The following is a 23,003-nucleotide window of genomic DNA, read 5'->3' on the forward strand; positions in this document are numbered from 1 at the left end:
CTTCCCCCAGAGCAAGAGATTCAAGGGTCCAGGTTAGAAACCAAAGTGTTATTTTTATTCCTAGCCACATAATTCACACGCCGTTGCCTCTACCATGCTCTGGTGTGATACGGCCCAGCTCTGATTTGACATGGGAGGGAACTACATAAGTGGGTGGAAACCAGGAGGTAAAGATGACTGGGGGCCATCTTGGAGGCCAGCTACTATGCCCAGCATCCCCACCCAGACCTTGGGCAGAGCCAGGCCTGGGAGTGGGGATGGTGGGGGGAAGGAGTTGGACGGGGCCTTTCTGATGGCAAGGGAAGGGTCAGGGGCTGGTTGCCTGGCTGAAGGGTCTCTGACCCAAACCTAGAGCCCTGCCATGGACATCACAGCTCCAGGTAAGTTCCAGAAGCCCAGAAGCTGATACCTCCAGATTAGATATCCTGCAGGCAGGAAAGAGGAGCACCGTGCTTCTGGCTACTGCCCTCTTGGTAGGCGGGACACTGGGGCTGTGCCAGCAAGAAAAGATGGGCTTGAGACCGGCAGGTTCTAGACTGACACCCTTCCCCTTCTCCTCTCTTGAGATTTTCCGTGGGGGGGTAGCTGTGAGCAGGGCAGAGCTGAAGACCCATACCTGCCCTAGGCCCCATCAGCCCCCATCCCAACCCTGCCTCACCCTTGGCCCACAGGAAGAGACCCTGGAGACCGGGAGTGAAAATGGAAGCTGAATATTCTTCCATCACCCTGAGCCCAAGAGAGTTCTAGCTGCTGAGAAGCTTTTATGCCTGGGGTCTGAAGACAAGTCCTGTCGCTCGGGCCTTCAGATAATACCACAGGAGGGCTGGGTGCGGTGGCTCACACCTGTAATCCCAGCACTTTTGGAGGTGGAGGCGGGAGGATTACCTGAGGTCAGGAGTTCAAGACCACCCTGGTCAACATAGTGTAACCCTATCTCTATTAAAAATACAAAAATTGGGAGGCCGAGGCGGGCGGATCACGAGGTCAGGAGATCGAGACCATCCTGGCTAACACGGTGAAACCCCGTCTCTACTAAAAATACAAAAAATTAGCCGGGCGTGGTAGCGGGCGCCTGTAGTCCCAGCTAGTCGGGAGGCTGAGGCAGGAGAATGGCGTGAACCCGGGAGGCGGAGCTTGCAGTGAGCCGAGATCGCGCCACTGCACTCCAGCCTGGGCGACAGAGCGAGACTCCGTCTCAAAAAAAAAAAAAAAAAAAAAAAATACAAAAATTAGTTGGGCGTGGTGGCGGGTGCCTGTAATCCCAGCTACTTGGGAGGCTGAGGCAGGAGAATGGCTTGAATCCGGGAGGTGGAGGTTGCAGTGAGCTGAGATTGTGCCACTGCACTCCAGGCTGGGCAACAGAGTGAGACTTTGTCTCAAAAAAAAAAAAAGATAATTCCACTGGAGCCGGAACATCCATGGGCGATCCTGACTGCCCCAAAACTCTCAAAATCATCCCCTTATGCTGGTGCTGGGGACCCACTATAGCCCCTGCACCAGGGGTCCTTCCCGGAGCATTACAAGGGATGCAGTGCTAGGATGGACCACAAAGGGGTGCTGTGCTTGGACCAGGAAATGACCAGCTGCCGGCCAATAGTAGAGGGAAGACAGAGAAGCAGGGAGGGACGGGAGAGTTAGACAAGAAACAGCAGGTAGAATGCAAAGGCAAAGAAGGACCCGTAGTGGTAATTAAGAAGTGGGGTGGGCCAGGTGCAGTGACTCAACGCCTGTCATCCCAGCACTTTGGGAGGCCGAGGCAGGCAGGTCATGAGGTCAGGGGTTCGAGACCAGCCTGGCCAAAATGGTGACTCCCCGTCTCTACTAAAAATATAAAAATTAGCCAGGCGTGGTGGCAGCCACCTGTAATCCCAGCTACTCGGGAGGCTAAGGCAGAAGAATCGCTTGAACCTGGGAGACAGAGGTTGCAGTGAGCCGAGACCATGCCATTGCACTCCAGCCTGGGCAACAGGGCGAGTCTCTATCAAAAAAAAAAAAAAAAAAAAAAAAAAATTAGCCAGGTGTGGTGGTGCATACCTGTAATCCCAACTACTCAGAGGCTGAGGCCAGAGGATCACTTGAGCCCAGGAGTTGGAGGCTCCAGTGAGCTATGATGACACCACTGCACTCCAGCCTGAGCAACAGAACAAGACCCTGTCTGTAAAAAGCAATAAATTAAAAAAAAATTAAAAAATAAAGCAAAGGCCACAAAAGGAAAGGGCGTCATCTTTGGTCACTTTGCCGACCCTGGTTTTGTCATGTGAATTTCAGCTGACTAGGGCAGGGGAGGGAGTGTCGGATCAGCTCACATGGTGAAGAAAGCGGAAAGAAAATATGCACCGAAAGGGAATGTGTGCAATGAAATCATGGTGACAGCTGCACAACACAGTTTGCGAAAAACCACTGAGCTGTGTGCTGTAAATGGTTTTATGTTATGTGACTTATATCTTGATGTTTTAAAGAAGGAATGCGGTAGAAAAAGCAACAGGTCTGGATGCACATTGGAGGACAGCCGAGAAAGAAAGGTGATTGCAGCCGGGCGTGGTGGCTTACACCTGTGGTCCTAGCACTTTAGGAGTCCAAGGTGGGCGGATTGTCTGAGCTCAGAGGTTCAAGACCAGTCTGGGCAACACAGTGAAATCCCGTCTCTACGAAAATACAAAAAATTAGCCAAGCATGGCGGTGTGTGCCCGTAATTTCAGCTACTTGGGAGGCTGAGGCAGGAGAATCGCTTGAACCAGGGAGGCGAAGGTTGCAGTGAGCTGAGATCGCGCCACTGCACTCCAGCCTGGGCGACAGAGCGAGACTCCATCTCCAAAAACAAAACAAAACAAAAAAGGTGATTGCTCTGACGGTTCTTGGCAACTGAATGTGGAGGTCTTCGCCTTGTAAAGGTTGGTAGCAGAACATCACATTTGGGATGTTTTTCCAACAGATGTCTACCTGAGCTGAGTGGGAAACTCAGGCAGCATCAGCTAGACCCAGGGCCTGGTTTGTTTGTTTTTTTCTTTAAATTTATTTGCTCACTGCAGCCTTGAACTCCTGGTCTCAAGCACTCCTCCAATCTCAGCCTCCAGAGTGGCTGTTAACTATAGGCGTGCACCACCATGTTTGGCTAATTTTTTTATTTTTTGTAGAGATGGGGGTCTTGCTATATTGCCCAGGCTGCCCTTGAACTCCTGAGCTCAAGTGATCCTCCCAACCCAGCCCCCCAAAGTGTTGGGATCACAGGCATCAGCCACCATGGGTGGGGCCCATTTCTACGTACTTGGTCATTATAAGCTCTGATGACTACTGGGCACCAAGAGGGTTCCCTAATTTATTTATTTACATTTATGTATTTATTTAGAGATGGAGTCTCGCTCTGTCACCCAGGTTGGAGTGCAGTGGAGCAATCCAAGCTCACTGCAGCCCCCAACTCCCAGTTTCAAGTGATTCTTGTGCCTCAGCCTCCCCAGTAGCTAGGACTATAGGCACACACTGCCACACCCAGCTAATTTTTATATTTTTAGTAGAGATGGGGTTTTGCCATATTGGCCAGGCTGGTCTCGAACTCATGACCTCAAGTGATCCGCCCGCCTCGGCCTACCAAAGTACTGGGATTACAGGCATGAGCCACCGCGCCCGGCCTGGGTCCCCACTTTAGCGGCAGAAACACAAGAAAAGCAGGCAGAAAGCCTGCCATGAGCCTGCAAGGAACAGCCCAAGTTGTATGCAGGGAAATAAATATTCAGTATCTTGGAATTTACAGAGTGTGTTGTAGATTAAATGACGCAAATGTCAAAACTCAAAAAAATTAAATGAATGAGCAGCAACTCCACTCCTAGGTATACATCCATGAAAATTGAAAACTTATGTTCACACAAAAACATTCCAGAAACAAAACGCTGGGCCAATGTGAAACTTATACATGAATGTTTTGACATTATTTATAATGGTCAAAAAGTGAAACCAACCCAAATGTCCAGCAACTGATGAATAAATATGCAAAATGTTATATTATATATTTAAAAAAAAAAAAAAAAAGCCTGGGCGAGGTGGCTCATGCCTGTAATCCCAACACTTTGGAAGGCTGAGGCAAGAGAATCATTTGAGCCCAGGAGTTCAATACCACCCTGGGCAACACAGTGAGGTCCCCCCATCTCTACAAAAAATTTTAAAAATTAGCCGGGCATGGCTTGCGTGCCTGTAATCCCAGCCACTTAGGAGGCTGAGACAGGAGGATTACTTGAGCTCAGGAGTTCAAGGCCGCAAGGAGCTATGATCGCACCACTGTACTCCAGCCTGGGCAACAGAGCAAGACCGTCTCAAAAACTAAAAGCTTCCAGATGATTCTATGGTATAGTGTTGTACAAGCAGGGTTGAGAATGAGAACCCCAGGTTTGAGGGGTAGAATCTGCTCCAAGGAATCCCAAAGTCACTCTTTTTTTTTTTTTTTTTTTTTTGAGATGGAGTTTTGCTCGTTTCCCAAGCTGGAGTGCAATGGTGTAATCTTGGCTCACTGCAACCTCTGCCTCCCGGGTTCAAGCAATTCTCCTGCCTCAGCCTCCCGGGTAGCTGGGATTACAGGCATGTGCCAACATACCCAGCTAATTTTTGTATTTTTAAAAAGTAGAGACGGTGTTTCACCATGTTGGCCAAGCTGGTCTTGAACTCCTGACCTCAGGTGATCCATCCGCCTCGGCCTCCCAAAGTGCTGGGATTACAGGCGTGAGCTACCGCCCCTGGCCATGGTTTATATCTTTTTTTTGTGTGGGGGGGGAGACGGAGTCTCGGTCTGTCTCCCAGGCTGGAGTGCAATGGCTCAATCTTGGCTCACTGCAACCTCCGCTTCCTGGATTCCAGCAATTCTCCTGCCTCAGCCTCCCAAGTAGCTGGGACTACAGGCACGTGCCATCACACCCAGCTAATTTTTATAGTTTTAGTACAGATGGGGTTTCACCAGTCTCAGACTGGTCAGACTGGTCTTGAACTCCTGACCTTGTGATCAGCCCACGTCAGCCTCCCAAAGTGCTGGGATTACAGGCGTGAGCCACCACACCTGGCCATGGTTTATCCTCTTAAACATGACCACAGAGGATGCACCTCATGGTGGCCCCAAATCCAAGAAAAGCACAGCTATCAGGACTCCTAACACTGTCTCCAGCTCAGGCTTAACCCAGGCTACTGCTGTCTCCCATGTTAAATATCGGGGCTGGTGTTTAATGAATTCGGAACCCTTGGTTGGTGCAGCAGGAGCGTCTCGGGTAGCTGCATAGTGTCCCCTGGGAGGGAGAAAGCAAGTGTGGGGTCCTGGAGGCAGGGACAGGTGCCTGGTGCACGATCACAGGCAGGACAGAGCCTGGAGCAGATGCTGCCTGGGGCGGGGCTGGGCCAGTGCCGGGTGCTGCCCTCATGGCCATCTCTGAAAGGGTCTGTCCCATCAGGTGGTTAAGCTGGGCCACTAGGTCAGTCCTGGTGCCATGGATTGCATAGAGAAGACCCCAGAACAGTTGTTTGTTTGTTTTTGAGACAGAGTCTCGCTCTGTCACCCAGACTGGAGTACAGTGGTGCAATCTTGGCTCACTGCAACCTCCGCCTCCCCAGTTCAAGCAATTCTCCCGCCTCAGCCTCCTGAGTAGCTGGGATTCCAGGCACATGCCACCATGCATGGTTAATTTTTGTATTTTTATTTTTATTTATTTATTTTTGAGCCAGAGTCTTGCTCTGTCACCCAGGCTGGAGTGCAGTGGTGTGATCTTGGCTCACTGCAACCTCCGCTTCCCGCCTTTTTTTTTTTTTTTTTTTTTGGCGCGCAGACCAGTGTTCATTCCTACTCCATGGGCGGGGGCAGGAGTGCCTAGATGGGAAGTCAGACCAGGCAGGGGTGGAGGAAGTCAGACCAGGCAGGGGTGGATGGACGACAGCCCGTGAGCTGGGGCTAACTGGATCAGGGCCTGTGGGTAGTCTGGTGACTGCATCCTCAGATGCTGCAGTGGTTAGACTGGCACCCACTTGAGGAGCTCAGAACGTGGCTCCGTGGCAAGGGAGGGTCCCTGGGAGGCAGCTCACTGAGCCTTGTGAAGCCACCTGTGCCAGTGGCAGATGACATCCTCCTGCCTCCGGGGGGAAACCCAGTCTCGGGAGAGGAATGCCTCTCCCCAAGGTCGAAGAGTGGAGTAGGGCAGGGAAGCGAAGCGATTCTCCTGCTTAAGCCTCCCGGGTAGCTGGGACAACAGGCGCGCGTCACCACGTCCGGCTAATTTTTGTATTTTCAGTGGAGATGGGGTTTTGCCATGTTGGCCAGGCGGTCTCAAACTCCTGACCTCAAGTGCTCTGCCTGTCTCGGACCCCCGAAGTGCTGGGATTACAGATGTGAGCCACTGCGCCCGGCCTCCCATAACAGGTTAAGCAGCTCCCACTGCCGTCCAGGTGAAGGCCAGGCCTCCTTTAGATGCTAGTACCGGGTGGAAGGCGAGAGAAATGTGGGATTTCATAAGCACATCCTGAGTTTTGATTCTGGCCCAGGCACGGCACTGGGCACTTGGCCTCAGAATGCAACCTGCTGGGCCGTGCCCGAGCCTTCTCTTTAGGGCATTATTTGTCAGGATTTGACTTTGTCATGCAGAGCACAGTCAGCGCAGAAGTATTTCCTCAATTAATGAAAATGTGGGCTGACCATGTATTCAAGAAACAAGTCATGACAGCGTTCTACTGAGGTTGACAACCTGAGCTTGGATTAGCTGTGAAGGGTTTTCATGCCAGTGAGACCCATCTCTTCCCCGAAGAAATTAGTGTGGAGTGGCGGTCTGCATACCTGCAGGGGCGAAGAGGATGGAAAACTGGACCTACGACCCCTGCAAACTGTCCGAGGGAGATGGGGGGGCCTCCTCAAGGCTGACAACCTGGACACGCTACGTCTTCCACCCGGGTGCCTCTCTGACCTTGGTTACTGACCCCATCAGAGAGAAAGGGACAGAGTCCGTGTGTATGGAGAATGGCCTGGGGACACATGGGGTTGGTACAAGGCTCACTCCATCGTGGGTGCCATTCACGTGCTCACTAAAGCGAGAGGAGACGGGAGCTTGCAAACACTGATTTTTTGCAGGAACACGATGATCAAGCCTAGCAATCAAGCTAATGGCATAGTAGGGTTTCTATGGACATGTGTGTCAAATGCTGGGGTTGGGGGAGGGGCGGCATTAGGGAAAGAGAGGACAGACGCTGAGATGCAGGCACAGGTGACAGCTGGGGAGAAGGCTTGGTCCACAGCAGAAGAGCTCCAACCAGGAGCCCTCGTGACCCACAGAAGGCACAGCCAAGCAACCCTCCTGGGCAGACAGAGCCCAGCTGGAAGAAAGAAAAGACAAACCGAAGGACGTCCCTGCTTCTACACTGCTTGCTATGTCCAAAGTCAAGATCATTACTGGGGCTAGACCTGGTGGCTCACGCCTGTCATCCCAGCACTTTCGGAGGCCGAGGTGGGCGGATCTCTGGAGGTCAGGAGTTCGAGACCAGCCTGGCCAACGTAACAAAATTCCGTCTCTACTAAAAATACAAAAATTAGCCGGGCGTGGTAGTGCATGCCTCTAGGCCCGGCTACTCGGGAGGCTAAGGCAAGAGAATTGCTTGAACCCAGGAGGCGGAGGTTGCAGTGAGCTGAGATCATGCCACTGCACTCCAGCCTGGGCAACAGAGAGACTCTGTCTCAAACAAACAAACAAAAAAGATCATTACTAGATCTGTATCTTGGTTGCCATTAGGGTGGGAGGTTTATTAAAAACTCACCTTCTCCAGAGACCCTCCATCCCCCATCCTCACCTGCCATCCTGAACCCCGCCCAGTGTGACCCGGGTCTGACCTCCAGGGGCACTTACCGTCTCTAGATCAATACGTGCTTTGCGGCTTGAGTTTCACTGAGGTCGGATTACCCTGCTTCACTGCAGAGGCGACTTTAGACCCAGCCCCAGTAACGGTTTCAGGAAGGAAAAATGACACATGGTTTTCAATTTCTATTTCAAGTTTATGAGAAAATTTGACTGTAATAAACCTAAGAATGGGGTTCGCAGCCCAGGTGAAGGGCCCCTCCCCTAGATATCTGAGTGGCTGGTTCTCATGGCCGCAGGTCACAGCAAGGACACTGCTGGCTGGGTGACCATTCCACTTTAAAGTGCAGCTCTAGGCCGGGCACGGTGGCTCACGCCTGTAATCCCAGCACTTTGGGAGGCCAAGGTGAGCGGATCACCTGAGGTCAGGAGTTCGAGAACAGCCTGGCCAACATGGCAAAACCCCATCTCTACTAAAAATACAAAAATTAACTGGGTGTGGTGACAGGCACCTATAATCCCAGCTACTCGGGAGGCTGAGATAGAATTGCTTGAACCGGGAGGCGGAGGTTGCAGTGAGCCGAGATCGCGCCACTGCACTCCAGCCTGGGCGACAGAGCGAGACTCCGTCTCATAACTAACTAACTAACTAAATAAAGGGTAGCCCTCCCGAGATCCCATCCTCTCCTCCTGCTTTCTCTCGACGGCCCACAGAACCACTTCACATGCTGCTTCTCATTTTTCCCGTTTCCCTCCCTAGAATGTAAGCTTCATGGTGCGGGGATTTTTGTCACCACATGCCCCAGCATGAGGACAGTACTGGGCACCGATGGGGCACATGACAAGTATCTGTTGTGAACGCATTAAAGGAACGAGGTAAAGGCAGACAGGGCATGGGAGTCCAGCCTGTGACATGAGTACCAAGTATTTTCTCCCAACTGAACTGCGGGAGTATAATCTGTTCAGAAAATATTTGTCAAGTATGGCTGGGTGCGGTGGCTCACACCTGTAATCCCAGCACTTTGGGGGACCAAGGCAGGCAGATCGTCTGAGGTCAGGAGTTCAAGACCAGCCTGGCCAACATGGTGAAACCCCATCTCTACTAAAAATACAGAAAACAAATTAGCTGGGTGTGGTGGCGCACACTTGTAGTCGCAGCTACTCGGGAGGCTGAGGCAGGAGAATAATTTGAACCCAGGGGGTGGAGGTTGCAGTGAGCTGAGATCATGTTGCTGCACTCCAGCCTGGGCAACAAAGCAAGACTGTGTCTCAAAAAAAAAAAAAAAAGAAAAGAAAAGAAAAGAAAAAGAAAATATTTGTCAAGTAGGACTGTCTTCTAAACTATTTTTCAGTTGAGCACGGTAGCTCACACCTATAATCCCAGCACTCTGGGAGGCCTAAGCAGGAGGATGGCTTGAGGCCAGGGGTTGGAGCCTAAGCAACATAGCAAGACCTTGTCTCTATTAAAAAAAAAATAAAAAGACCTCATCTCTATAAAAGTATTTTTCACTGGCTTCTGCCTCTGTATCAAAAGGCTTGTTTATAAAAGCAAAACTCTAAATGATCAAGTAAGATTTAAGAAGATCTCTTCAGAGCTTAAAAACCAAAAGGCAGAAAATAGACTTTATTCCAAGACAGATTTGTAAAAGATGTTTTTAAAGGGAAAGGCAAGTCACGCTACTAAATCAAACATTGTTCACAATTTCTGGATCTTCCTCCTCCGCCTGGCACTGCAGCTGAGCCTTGGCGGATATGCTCGGGGCCCTCGGCGCAGAGGAACTTGGCCTCGATTCTCTTCCTGAGGGGCTTCTTAACTTTTCCAAGCCAGGCAGTGAGCGTGGTAGGAGGCTGGGGCTGGCACCTGCGGACAGCTCCAGATGGAATCCCAGGCCACGGTGCTTCTAGTGTCCCCCCAGTGAGCTTGCGGTGTGGCAGGCGGCCAGGAAGGGCCATGAGCAGGGTGGCTTGAATGAAAACCGAGGGCGGAAGCCAGCCTGACTCCCTCGCCTAAGCTGGGGCTCGGTCCGAGGCACACGCATGGCCTTGGCCAGACACAAACCAAGAGACTGCCATGACAGACAGAGCAGAAACCTCCCGAGCACTGTGTTCAAGCTAAGCTTTCCTAAGACGGGCTTCTCAGGCGAGACGTGACACCAGACACCGTCGCATGTTACTTGGAGAGAACAGAGACGTGCGGGCCACAGCGGCCCACCAAAGGCTGCCATCCAAGCTGAGTTCCGCAGGCCTCACCTGCAACTGGAGAGGGACCTTGCCCTGATCCTCCTGGTAGGTACCCGCTAAGGGATTCAGGACAGAGCGTCACACTGCACGCAGGGTCCTCCGCCACCATCCAAGAACCCCGGGGGGCTGGCCACGCGCTGGCCTCTGCCAAGGAGTGCCAGTGGTTCCCGGGACGGGGCCGCCCAAGCAGGTGAGGGAGGTTTAGATGAATGACTTGGCCAAGGTCACCATGTGGTCCACGCCACATGCCACGTCCACAGGCTCCCCAGGCATCGTCACCTGAAAAATAAGATGCAGCATACCATGGGTGGGGGTGGCGCACCCGGAGGAGACAGGCGCTGGTGTTGGCCGACCCGGCCCTGCCTCTCAGTAGGAGACTCAGTAGGAGACAGCTTGTCTCAGTAGGAGACAGCTTCTCTGAGCCTCGGCTCCCTACCCTCTGGGAATGGGGGCACTTAGGCCTCCCCAGCAGGTCCATCAGGACAACTGCGTGTGGTCATGAGGACAAGGCCATCCCAACTCCCTCCAGTCAATGGCAGCCATCACCATTCACATCAGCCTGAGAGGGCACGTCGGGCAGGAACATGGGCCTGTGTGCATCCCTGGAACCTGCACGCCCTACAGGGGCTGCTCCCCTCTGACCCTAACCCCACTAGGCTCCATGCCCCCAGGCCAGGTGTTCAGAGATCTCTCCTGGGAGCCACTGTTATGGCTCACTAAGAAGCTCCAGGGGCTGGGCGCTGTAGCTCACGCCCATAATCTCAGCACTTTGGGAGGCCAAGGCAGGCGGATCACGTGAGGTCAGAAGTTTGAGACCAGCCAGGCGTGGTGGCGGGCGCCTGTAATCCCAGCTACTCGGGAGGCTGAGGTGGGAGAATTGCTTGAACCCAGGAGGTAGAGGCTGCAGTGAGCCAAGATTGCACCACTACACTCCAGCCTGGGTGACAGAGCGAGACTCCGTCTCAAAAACAAGCTCCAGAAACCCTGTCTCTTGCCTTGCAGGTCCAGTCTGGGAATCAGGCCCCACTGGCCCAACATCTCCACTCATCTTACCCGTCACCCCCAGCTCCAGTCACAGGCAGGCTGCGTCCCAAGTCACGACCACCAAGCAGGGGCAGTGGCTGTGTCTCAAAGACCCTTGCCAGGAGCCCTGATCACACTGCCTGTCTGGGCTGACAACATGGCATCAGAGGACAGCCCAAGCCTCAAGGGAGCAAGAAGATGGCCTCACTGAGACATGGAGGCTGTAGCCTGTTGGAAGGGCGCCCACTGTTCTATAGCCTCGCCATGGAAACGGACACCCTCAACAACTCCAGGTGTGCCCAGGGCCATAGCCAATCCAGCTATCCAGGAAAGGGGCACTCTGCTTTTTCTTTCTTGTTTATTATGACTAGGTAGTGCATTCACATAGCTGCTAGATAAAAGGACATTCAGTGAAAAAGAAGAAAAAGCTATTAAATGATTTTTATGCTGGGCGCAGTGGCTCACACCTGTAATCCCAGCACTTTGGGAGGCTGAGGTGGACTCCACTTGAGGTCAGGAGTTCAAGACCAGCCTGGCCAACATGGTGAAACGCTGTCTCTACTAAAAATACAAAAATTAGCTGGGTGTGGTGGCGCACACCTATAACCCCAGCTACTTGGGAGGCTGAGGCAGGAGAATCGCTTGAACCTGGGAGGTGGAGGTTGCAGTGAGCTGAGATCGCATCACTGCACTCCAGCCTGGGCAACAGAGCAAGACTCTGTCTCGGAAAAAAAAAAAAAAAAGTCTTTCATTACCACCCCTATCACCAGCTGCCCCAGTCCCCATCTGCCTCTGAACTGAAAACTACTTTTAACTGATTTCTTATTAACTTTCCAGAGGTTTGTTTTGTTTTTGTTTTAAGAGACAGGGTCTAGGCCGGGCGCAGTGGCTCACGCCTGTAATCCCAGCACTTTGGGAGGCCGCGGTGGGCAGGAGTTTGAGACCAGCCTGGCCAACATGGTGAAACCCCGTCTCTACTAAAAATGCAAAAATTAGCTGGGCATGGTGGCAGGCGCCTGTAATCCCAGCTACTCAGGAGGCTAAAGTAGGAGAATTGCTTGAACTCAGGAGACAGAGGTTGCAGTGAGCCGAGATCACGCCATTGCACTCCAGCCTGAGCAACAGAGCAAGACTCTGGCTCAGAAACAAAAAAGAGGCAGAGTCTCACTTTGTTGCCCAGGCTGGAGTCTAGTGGTGCAATCACTGCAGGCTTAACCTCCTGGGCTCAAGTGATTCTCCCGCCTTAGCCTCCCAAGTAGCTGGGACTACAGGCATGTGCCACCATGCCTGGCTAATTTTGTTTGTTTGTAGAGACAGAGGTCTCACTATGTTGCCAAGGCTGGATTATAGAGACACAATCATAGCTCACACTGCAATGTCGAACTCCTGGGCTCAAGCTATCCTCCCACCTCACCCTCCCAAGTAGCTAGGACTACTGGCATGCACCACTATGCTCAGCTTATTTTTGTATTTTTTGTAGAGACAGGGTCTTGCCATGTTGCCCAGGCTGGTCTCGAACTCCTGGGCTCAAGTGATTCTCCTGCCTCAGCCTCCCGAAGTGCTGGGATTCCAGGTGTGATCCCCAGGCCTGGCCTTCCAGAGGTTCTTTGTGCAAAGAAGCAGATATGCATCTCTTTTTTTTTTTTTTTGAGACGGAGTCTCGCTCTATCACCAGGCTAGAGTGCAGTGGCGCAATCTCGGTTCACTGCAACCTCCGACTCCCTGGTTCAAGCGATTCTCCTGCCTCAGCCTCCCAAGTAGCTGGGATTACAGGCATGCAGTACCATGCCCAGCTAATTTTTGTATTTTTCGTAGAGATGGGGTTTCACCATGTTGGCTAGGATGGTCTCGATCTTCTGACCTCGTGAGCCACCTGCCTTGGCCTCCCAAAGCGCTGCGATTACAGGCGTGAGCCGCTGCACCTGGCCTTCTCTTCCTTTCTTAAGTGCCAACTGCAAAGAAAGTGACCCTGCCTGGCTTGGCCGGAAGACCCCTGCCAGGATGCTGGCACTTGATCTACTGACCAGATCTGAATTCGACCACCCTCCCCTGGTGGCAGCACGCAGCCAGGTGGTGTGACAGCTGGAAAGGGGATCTGTCACAGTCTGTGGAGTTTACCGAGCTTAAAGAGGGAAACCGCCTAATCCAGATGGCCTAGCCCTAAAAGCCGAGAGGCGGCAGGCGCCGACCCCGGAGCTCTGCACCTACGCCAGGAGACAAGACCATTAGGGACTCCTGGCCACAGCAGATGGATGCTAGAAACCAAGTCATGCTGTCATCCCCCAGCCCTGTCCCTAAACAAATGAATGTCTTTAGCAGAACCTATTACAGGAATCACTAAACAAACAAGAACGGGGCCCAGTGAATCGCAAAGGCACGTCGATGCAGAAAGCCTGAGAGGCTGGCGGGAGAAGAAAACAGGCTGCCTCTGCAGTGACTGGGCCCCGACCGCCTCTTAGCAACCTCCCCAGCCATTAGGGAGCACTTTATTTACCTTTCCCGGGACAGTGCGCTTCCTCACGGCTGCACTTAAGCCCCCAGGTCCTTGCTCCCCGAGGGCTCTGGCCATTCAAGCCCAAAGCAAAGGAAGCCACGATGGTCTCTGCTGCGGGTGGCGTGGGCAGCAAGGGCCCGGCTCCTGGGAGCCAGCCCTAGGGACCAGCGGGAGGCTCCCCAAGGTTCCAGCTCCCCCTGGCGGACAATCTCACACGGTCTCTGAACTGAGTCCAAGAGGAGACTGCCCTCAGCCATGTTTTATTTTTGTCCTAGGCAAGGTTAAATGGCGTTTTTCTTCTAAGCCAATTTACACTCACAACTCCGCTGCTGAGGGAAACAGTTCCAAAAACCAGAACCATATTTAGCCTTGGTGACTCTCTTAAAAGTCTCAGCAGAATCCATTTAGGAACATCCCTATCCACAATTACAAGTTGCTAAAACGAACGCCCACCAGGTGAAAGACGGGGGTGCGCGAAGAAGGAACCCTGAGCGGTGAGTCCTTCGTGGGGACAAGAGAGCCAGAGAAAGGGAGATTGCTCCGGCGCCCAGCTCTGCAGTTCAATGGCACCAGCTTTTCTTTTTTTTTTTTTTTTCAATGAGACGGAGTCTCGCTCTGTCACCCAGGCTGGAGTGCAGGGGCACGATCTCGGCTCACTGCAACCTCCGCCTCCCAAGTTCAAGCAATTCTCCTGCCTCAGCCCCCCAAGTAGCTGGGATTACAGGCATGCGCCACCACACCTGGCTAATATTTGTATTTTTAGTGGAGACAGGGTTTCACCATGTTGGCCAAGCTGGTCCCAAACTCCTGACCTCGTGATCCGCCCGCCTCGGCCCCCCCAAAGTGCTGGGATTACAGGCGTGAGCCACCGCACCCAGCTGCTTTTGTATTTTTAAATTTTTGTTTAGAGACAAGGTCTTGTTCTGTTGCCCCCGGCTGGAGCGCAGTGGTGTGATCATAGCTCACTGCAGCTTCCAACTCCTGGGCTCAAGTGATCCTCCTGCCTCAGCCTCCCAGGGAGCTGGGATTACAGGCACACGCCACTGCACCTGGGTCATTTGTTTTTTGTAGAGATGGAGTCTCACTATGTTGCCCAGGCTGGTCTTGAACTCCTGGCCTCAAGCAATCCTTTCGCATCAGCCTCTCAAAGCGCTGGGATTATAGGCGTTGAGTTACCATGCCTGGCCTGTGCCCGGCTTTTAACCTGTACTCCTCTCCTGCATTGTTAGAACCACCTAGGTGGGTACATACACAGATGAATAAATAAAATAATATATATATATTTTTTTGGAGACAGAGTATCACTCTGTCGCCCAGGCTGGAGTGCAGTGGTGCAATCTCGGCTCACTGCAACCTCCGCCTCCTAGGTTCAAGTGATTCTCCTGCTCAGACTTCTGAGTAGCTGGGATTACAGGCGTGCACCCCCACGCCTGGCTAATTTTTGTATTTTTAGTAGAGACGGGGTTTCGCCATGTTGGTCAGGCTGGTATCGAACTCCTGACCTCATGATCTGCCCATCTTGGCCTCCCAAAGTGCTGGGATTATAGAGATGAGCCATAGCGCCTGGCCAATAATTTAAAAAAAAAAAAAAGAACCACCGGCCAGGAGCAGTGGCTCACACCTGTAATCCCAGCACTTTGGGAGGCCGAGGCAGGTGGATCACCCGAGGTGAGGAGTTCGAGACCAACCTGGGCAACATGGTGAAACCCCATCTCTACTAAAAATACAAAAATTAGCCAGGCATGGTGGCACATGCCTGTAATCCCAGCTACTGGGGAGGCTGAGGCAAGAGAATCGCTTGAACCCGGGAGGCGGAGGTTGCAGTGAGCCCAGATTGTGCCACTGTACTCCAACCTGGGTGACAAAGCAGGACATCGCCTCAAAAAAAAAAAAAAAAAGAACCACCACCTAAGACCCAGGGCTATGGAAGGAGTCGTATAAGCGAGGCTAGAAGTCAGCGAGCTCCCCAGCTTGTGTCTCCAGACCCCACCGGTCCTGACCTGCAGGGCCCACGGGGAGGGGAAGCACCGTCTACAGGCAGAGTCGCAAGTTCAAATTATACCCAATGAGCTCAGGGGCCGTGAGACCTGGGGCAAGCCCCTTCGCTCCTGACTTCCGTGTCCCCGTGTGCGCACTGTGGAGGGAGCAACCCCACCCTCAAGGTGTCTGGAGGATGAGAGAGAATGGACATCACGTGCCAGCACGCTGTCCATGCCCTGCCCTCCCCGAAGCCAGGCTGGAATGTTTGTCTGTGGAAAGCCAGGGCGCTCCCTGGGGGATGAGGGGTGAAGGCCACTCCACACCCCCTCGCTGCCTGCTGTAGGTCTGTGGCACTCCCCCTTAGGTCAGAGGGTCTTGGAAGGCCAGACAACACCTGGTCAAATGTTCCGTGCCACTGCGTGCTGCCTTCTCTCCACACCAGCTTCAGGCTCGCCCAGGGAGGTGGGTGGCCGTGGAAAGAGCATTGTCTTAAAAGTCAGATGTAACTGAGTCCAAATCCTGGCTCTGACTCCAACTTAGATATGTGACCCTGGGAAACCACTGAACCTCTCTGAGGGATGAGTCTCAACGTGTAGCAAAAAAACATGTCCTGGAAAGTTTCTGGAAGCAGAGGTTTGAATCAGGTGGCTCAGATGTCACCTCCCGGGCCCACATACTCAGAAAAGGCCAAATTCTGCGAGTCTAAGAATAACTAGTTGGTACCAGTGTATGAGCTACAAGTAAAGTTTTACTCTTTTTTTCTCTTCTTTTCTGGAATACTTTTTAAATGATGTAATATATCCCCTACGGAAGATTAATTTGAACATAGTTGTTTTAAAGAATAAAGATCACCCAAGCCGGTGACTCACCCCTGTAGTTCCAACATTTTGTGAGGCCAAGGTGGGAAGACCACTTGAGGCAGAAGTTTGAGACCAGCCTGGGCAACATAGGAAGACCTCATCTCTCAAATAAATAAAATAAAACAAATAAATATAAATAATAAAATAAGCCGGGTGTGGTGGCACATGCCTGTAATCTCAGCTATTCCAGAGGCTGAAGCAAGAGGATCACTTGAGACCAGGAGGTTGAGATCAACACATAAGACCCCGTCTCTTAAAAAAAAAAAGAAAAAAAAAATTATTTGGGTGTGGTGGCACATGCCTGTCATCCCATCCCACATCTCAGTTACTTGTGGGGCTGAGGCAGGAGGATAGCTTGAGCCTGGGAGTTTGAGGCTGCAGTGAGTGTGATCACACCATACTCCAGCCTGGGCGACAAAGCAAGACCCTGTTTCAAAAAAAAAAAAAAATCCTGGGCAACACGGCAAGACCCCATCTCTACAAAAAATACAAAAATTAGCAAGGTGTGGTTGTGCAAGCCTGTAATCCCAGCTACTTGGGAGGCTGAGATAGGAGGATCACTTGAACCTGGGAGACAGAGGCTGCAGTGAGCCGAGATCCTGTCACCACACTCCAGCTTGGGTGACAGAGCAAGACCCTGTCTAAAAGAACAAACAAACAAAACAAAGAAAAGAAAAATCACTTGTAATTTTTTTTTAAGTGAGACATCAGAAGGGACTGGACTCTCCCACCCCAATCCAAAGAGGACAGGGGTCGAGGCCACTCCCTGCACAAACCCTTAGGGGCTCCCTGAATGTGCAAGAGGAAGGACAATGGTTTGGCGCCAAATGCCGCCGTCACGGGGACAGGCTGGGGTGCTCTTTTCCCAAAGGCACAAATGTGTTTAAAAAGCAAATGATAGCCAGGCGTCGTGGCATGCACCTGTAATCCCAGCTACCAAGGAGGCTGAGGCAGGAGAATCACTTGAACCCGGAAGGTGGAGGTTTCAGTAAGCTGAGATCATGCCACTGCACTCAAGCCTGGGCAACAGAGCAAGACTCCATCTCAAAACAATAATAATAAAATAAAAATAAAAATAAAAAGCAAATGACCAGAAGGACACTTGGTGCGTGGCGAGCCAGGGCAAGTGACCCAGATGGAATGTCAACGGGATCGGGCTCCGGCCACTCCCTGCCCGCACAGGGACCAGCGCTTTGCACATGCCCTTATGGCAGGGGCAACGTGACCTGAGTCAAATCTCAGGCTGATCACTCTGATTTGAAGGAAATGAGGGCGGGGGGCAGACCCTCGTCAGCGTTCTTTCACCCAAAACCCGGCTGCTTTAACTGTTTCCCAAGTTCCCCCCTCAGAAGGAAGTCCTTTTCGAAAGGAAGGGCAAAGTGAGAGAAGAGAGGAGTCAGTGAGAAAGCAAGTGGGCATGTAGATGACTGATGCTCACATTATCTGAGCCACACCCACTGCCCGACTCTCTGTTCCTCACACCGGCAGTTTCCAGGCTCAGGAGAAAGCCGGCAAGCCCCACCACCTTGGGAACAACTCTATTATACAAACAGCTTTCCAACAAGGCTAAAGTCGGCCGGGCGTGATGGGTCATGCCTGTAATCCCAGCACTTTGGGAAGCTGAGGGAGGCAGATTGCTTGAAGCCGGAAGTTTGAGACCAGCCTGGGCAACATAGTGAGACTCCCATCTCTACTAAAAATAAAAAAATTTGTCAGGTGTGGTGGTGTACGCCTGTGGTCCCAGCTATTCAGGAGGCTGAGGTGGGAGGATCACCTGAGCCCAGGAAGGTCAAGGCTGCAGTGAGCTGTGATCACATCACTGCAATCCAGCCTGAGTGATAAAAGTGAGACCCTGTTTCACAATAAGCAAAAACAAAAAAACAAAGTTAAAGTCTCCATTTCAACTTGCTTTCTCAGAGCCTCCACCAATAGTCTTGGAAAAAAAAATATATATATATATATTTAATATATATATAAATGTATAATATAAATGTATTATATATGTATATATATTTATATATGTGTGTGTATATATACACACATATATACACACATATATACACACATATATATACACACACATATATATACACACACACATATATATACACACATATATATATACACACATATATATATACACATTTCTTTTGCAAGTCCTTTGTTTTTTTTTTGAGACAGAGTCTCCCTCTGTTGCCCAGGCTGGAGTGCAGCGGCGTCTGATCTTGGCTCACTGCAACCTCTGCCTCCCGGGTTCAAGCGATTTCCTGCCTCAGCCTCCCAAGTAGCTGGGATTACAGGCGTGCGCCACCATGCCTGGCTAATTTTTGTATTTTTAATAGAGATGGGGTTTCACCATGTTGGTCAGACTGGTCTCGAACTCCTGACCTTGTGATCCGCCCACCTGGGCCTCCCCAAGCGCTGGGATTACAGGTGTGAGACACCACACCTGGTGCAAGTCCTTTTTAAAAACGCTTTTCACAATTTCAAAACAAATTAAAATCCAACCTTCTGATAAAATACACCCATATGCACACTGCACACACATGTATGTACTCACAGACACACACACACACAAGCACGCATGCACAGCAGTCTCTATGCAGAGACTATCTCTGGAAAGGAACATAAAGAAATCAGGACCAGTGGCTGCCTCTGGAACAAAAACTGGGTGGTGGGAGGCTCATTTTCCATAGTGCATTTTTTTGTACCATGAACATATGTTTCATGTTCAAAAAACCCCAAAAACCTCCTTTTTTAGAATGCCTTAAAGAACTGACTTAGTAAACAACACTAAGGTAAACTACAATTTTAGAATGAGCGTCTCTTCCCCTGTAATTCTGGAAGGAGCCTTTTTGTCTAATTGCATACTATCGCCCCTAAGGAAGCGACTTTATTTTTTCACTTCATAGCTGCGGTTGGGCCATCTAAATATTAAACATCCTGCTTTCTTTTAAATTCATTGTGAAGCATTCCCCCACATGGGCTTCTGTAAACAGCTCCTAGCGTGCCAACTTCATCCAATATCTCCCCCTCTCCGGAGCCTCATGGCACCCTACCAGAGCCTTTGCACCATCGTGCCTCTGTTTCCCCGATCCACCCCAAGGATGGCCTCCGACAGGGCTTCTTATAGGACTGGATGCTTGAGTGGGCTACTCCCTCCAACCTCCCAGTCAGTGGGCCGGGATGGGTTGACCCAGCTCCTGCACCCCAAGAAGCCTGGTGTCACTCCCCCACGCATCACACCATGCAGATGCACCACGGGTATCTCATGGGTGTCACCACAGAGTGTGCAATGACATAGCATGCCGCGCTGCAGGAGTGCAGCCAGGACCCGGAAGGGGGAGCAGGTCCCATGGCCCTCGTCCTGGCCCATCTGCACGCGAGGTGTCTGCAGTGACGTCAGGTGACTCTACTCTTAGCATCCATTCTCAAGACCTCCCTGGCCAGCCTTACCCTCCATGGGAAATACTGGTCCTCCAGGCGACCGATTCCCAGGCACCCTCGGATGTTCTTGCCCCATACAAACAGCTCTCCTTTGTCTGCAAAGGGAGGAAAACAGGGGTTGGTTGGGACTGTGTGAAGAACAAGTCTCCAAGGAGAGGATGGGTCATGAGAACAGGCTTTCTAGAACCGGATACCTACAGAGCCCACTGTTCAGCTTTTACCAGGCGTTCATGCTTTCTTTGAAGGCAAAAGTAAGGGTCTGAGATGCTGTCCCCATATCGAAAACACATCCACGGCCAGGACTTCTGCTGCATCCACCCACGTGGGAGATGAGCACTCAAATGAAGATGGGGCAGGGGGCAGTGCACAGGGCTGGGGGTGGTGCATGGAGCTGGGGTCTGGGGGTGGTGCACGGGGCTGGGGGTGGTGCATGGAGCTGGGGTCTGGGGGTGGTGGACAGGTCTGGGGGTGGTGCATGGAGCTGGGGTCTGGGGGTGGTGCACGGGGCTGGGGGTGGTGCAGGAGCTGGGGTCTGGGGGTGGTGGACAGGGCTGGGGGTGGTGCCGGGAGCTGGGGTCTGGGGGTGGTGCACAGGGCTGGGGGTAGTGCATGGAGTTGGGGTCTGGGGGTGGTGGACAGGTCTGGGGGTGGTGCATGGAGCTGGGGTCTGGGGGTGGTGCACGGGGCTGGAGGTCACTGGTGCACACGGCCCACTCTGCTCACCCCTTGTGCCCCGCCCACAATCGTGTGCCACCAAACTCTGCCTTCCACAAATCCTGGCAACACCCTGGGCTTCCTGATTTGACAGTGAAAAGTAAGACAATTTGTCATTCCTGGATTGACTGTCCATATCTTGGGAGCATTCAGCCACAGGGCATCTAATGACCAAGTGCCTGCTTGTGCTGGGTCTAGGTCTGTGTTCCAGGAGCTGGGGACTGGCCAGAGACGGAACAGACAGATGATTTTAATATATGTTTACAAACTGTAAAAACTGTCATGAAGAAAAAGTACAAGATGCTGTTTAAGAGGTCAACCCAGGAGATGGCCTCTCCTAGCCCGGCCTTCAGGTGGGACTCTGTCTGCACCAGCTGGGGCACTCCTGGGCCCATGTCACCATCAGCTGTTGGGCAAAAGGCTTGGGTCATGGGAGGCAGAGGAAGTGACATGGAAAAGCCAGGACTACAAGACCTGGGGCTGATGAAGTACGGAATAATTACAAGCTGTCTTAGGCCCCTGATCTAAGCATGCCCCTTGTTCCCCACACTCAGACCTTAGATAGTTTTTGTGTGTGTGTGTTTGTTTGCTTTTGAGACAGGGTCTCACTCTGCTGCCCAGGCTGCGACGCAGTGGCACGAACATAGCTCACTGCAGCCTTGAACTCTCAAACTCAAGCAGTCCTTCCACCTCAGCCTCCAGAGTAGCTGGGACTACAGGCGCACACCACCACACCCAGCTAATTTCTGTATTTTTTGTAGAAAAGGGATCTCACTATGTTGCCTAGGCTAGTCTCGAACTCCTGGGCTTTGAGGGATCCTCTCATCTTGGCCTCCCAAAGTGCTGGGATTACAAGCATGAGCCACTGCACCCAGCTAGCCCTTAGGTGTTTAATAGAACAATTCGGCCTGGCTCCCCAAAATGCTAGCAGACCACAGGATAAACCAACCAACCCTAATTCCCAGATGGCTATCTGCAAATGCCAGGCACACAGGCAGGAAGACAGCTAGGCTCTGTCTACCAACAGGCAGTAACTCACCCTTAGAAGGAGGCCTGTTAAGTCTCGGGGAGAAATCCAGAAAGGAATTTCATTTCGCTGTGACCTGAAATGGCTACATGGCATGAGGGCAAATAGAAAAGCCTCTGCTCTAGTCAAATGCTTCACACAGATTTCTAAACACGTGTCTCTGCCCATAGTTGAGGCCTTAAGAACTTTCTGGAAAGTAGATATTTGTTTCCCCAAAAATTAGTCCATACGACTCTTATTTATCAAATCAAAATAGCTTTAAGAATTCATGACACTGAATTAGCCGGGCGTGGTGGTGTGTGCCTGTAATCCCAGCTACTTGGGAGGCTGAGGCAGGAGAATCGTTTGAACTCGGGAGGCGGAGGTTGCAGTGAGCCAAGATCGCGCCATTGCACTCCAGCCTGGGCAACAAGAGTGAGACTCCAACTCAAAAAAAAAGAATTCATGAGACCTACACTCAGCTGCAAATGCAAGTGGCCACTCTGGCTGGGCAGTGGCCAGGAATTCTCTGGCTTAGTCATGACCACTGCCACTTCAGTGCTTCAGCCTAGAGCCAGATAAAACTCCAGCCGGCAGCCATAACAACCCAGGCCTGCCTGTTTGACAGCCTCTGGAGCCTGGAATTCAGACAATAAGTGAATAGCAGTTAGGACCCTGGTACAGAGGGTGAGCATCTGGGACAGGCCCCACGTGGGAATGAGGCCAGAGAACTCAACCAAAGATGACACCAACTGACTGTCCCGGCCTGGATGTTTAAAAAGAAAACAATTACTTGCCATGAGATGAAAAGATTCTTTTAATTGCAAGGAAATAACTAATTTACTTGAGAATCACAGAATGAAATTAATTCAGGACAGTTTTACTATTCGAGTCAACTAAAGAGCAGCAAATTGAACCCACGGTAACTGTGGTGGAGTAAGAGATGTAACCAAGAAAAGGACACATTCCTTACCCTTACCCTGCAGGGTAAGCGGATATTCTGTGGCTTTGTAATCTGGCAGGCCTTTGGGAAAAACCTCCATTTCGCTCTCCCCTTTCATCATTCTCTGCCCCGGCACTTTGGAGAAATCGGTAGATTTACCTCCGTGAAACCACGGGACAGTCTGACAAATCAGCCTTTTGCCATCCCATATCCTGGGTCAGATCAGGGTCTGGGCTCGGCCAGGGAATGGGATTAAGCCCCACACATTCACTTCCTAATCACCCACCCATGGATCCGCCAAGCCTCTGCTGGTTTCCTCCAGCACCCGACGTACTAGCAATGCCCCTTCCTACCACCGACGGGTGCTCTCTTGAGAAAATGCACGTTCACGTTAGCCTACCCACAAACCAAACGAACCAAAATTAAAACTCCAGGGGGGTAAAACAAGACATTATACAACTTCTGGCTTAGCCCTTGCTTGAGTTATCAGTAC

The 23,003-nt window shown here is 51.6% G+C and overlaps 1 protein-coding gene across 9 annotated transcripts in view; it reads right to left on the reverse strand.

Annotated features, from left to right (window-relative positions):
• Positions 1–9,398: 9,398 nt before the first annotated feature.
• The window catches only part of RCC1L (RCC1 like), a 35,314-nt gene continuing 21,709 nt past the window's right edge, over positions 9,399–23,003 (reverse strand). For 5 of the 9 annotated variants that reach the window (XM_016945265.4, XM_054655709.2, XM_016945262.4 and 2 more), the window contains one exon: positions 9,399–10,322. In XM_016945265.4, coding sequence (XP_016800754.2) covers positions 9,973–10,322 — 350 coding nt within the window. In that variant the 3' untranslated portion in view covers positions 9,399–9,972. Of the gene's footprint in view, positions 10,323–19,856; positions 19,943–23,003 lie in introns of all 9 variants that reach the window. The other 4 variants (XM_054655712.2, XM_063814440.1, XM_016945264.4 and 1 more) reach the window with 1 other exon arrangement.

The sequence above is a fragment of the Pan troglodytes genome, chromosome 6, assembly GCF_028858775.2.
Source record: "Pan troglodytes isolate AG18354 chromosome 6, NHGRI_mPanTro3-v2.0_pri, whole genome shotgun sequence".
Classification (NCBI taxonomy): domain Eukaryota; kingdom Metazoa; phylum Chordata; class Mammalia; order Primates; family Hominidae; genus Pan; species Pan troglodytes.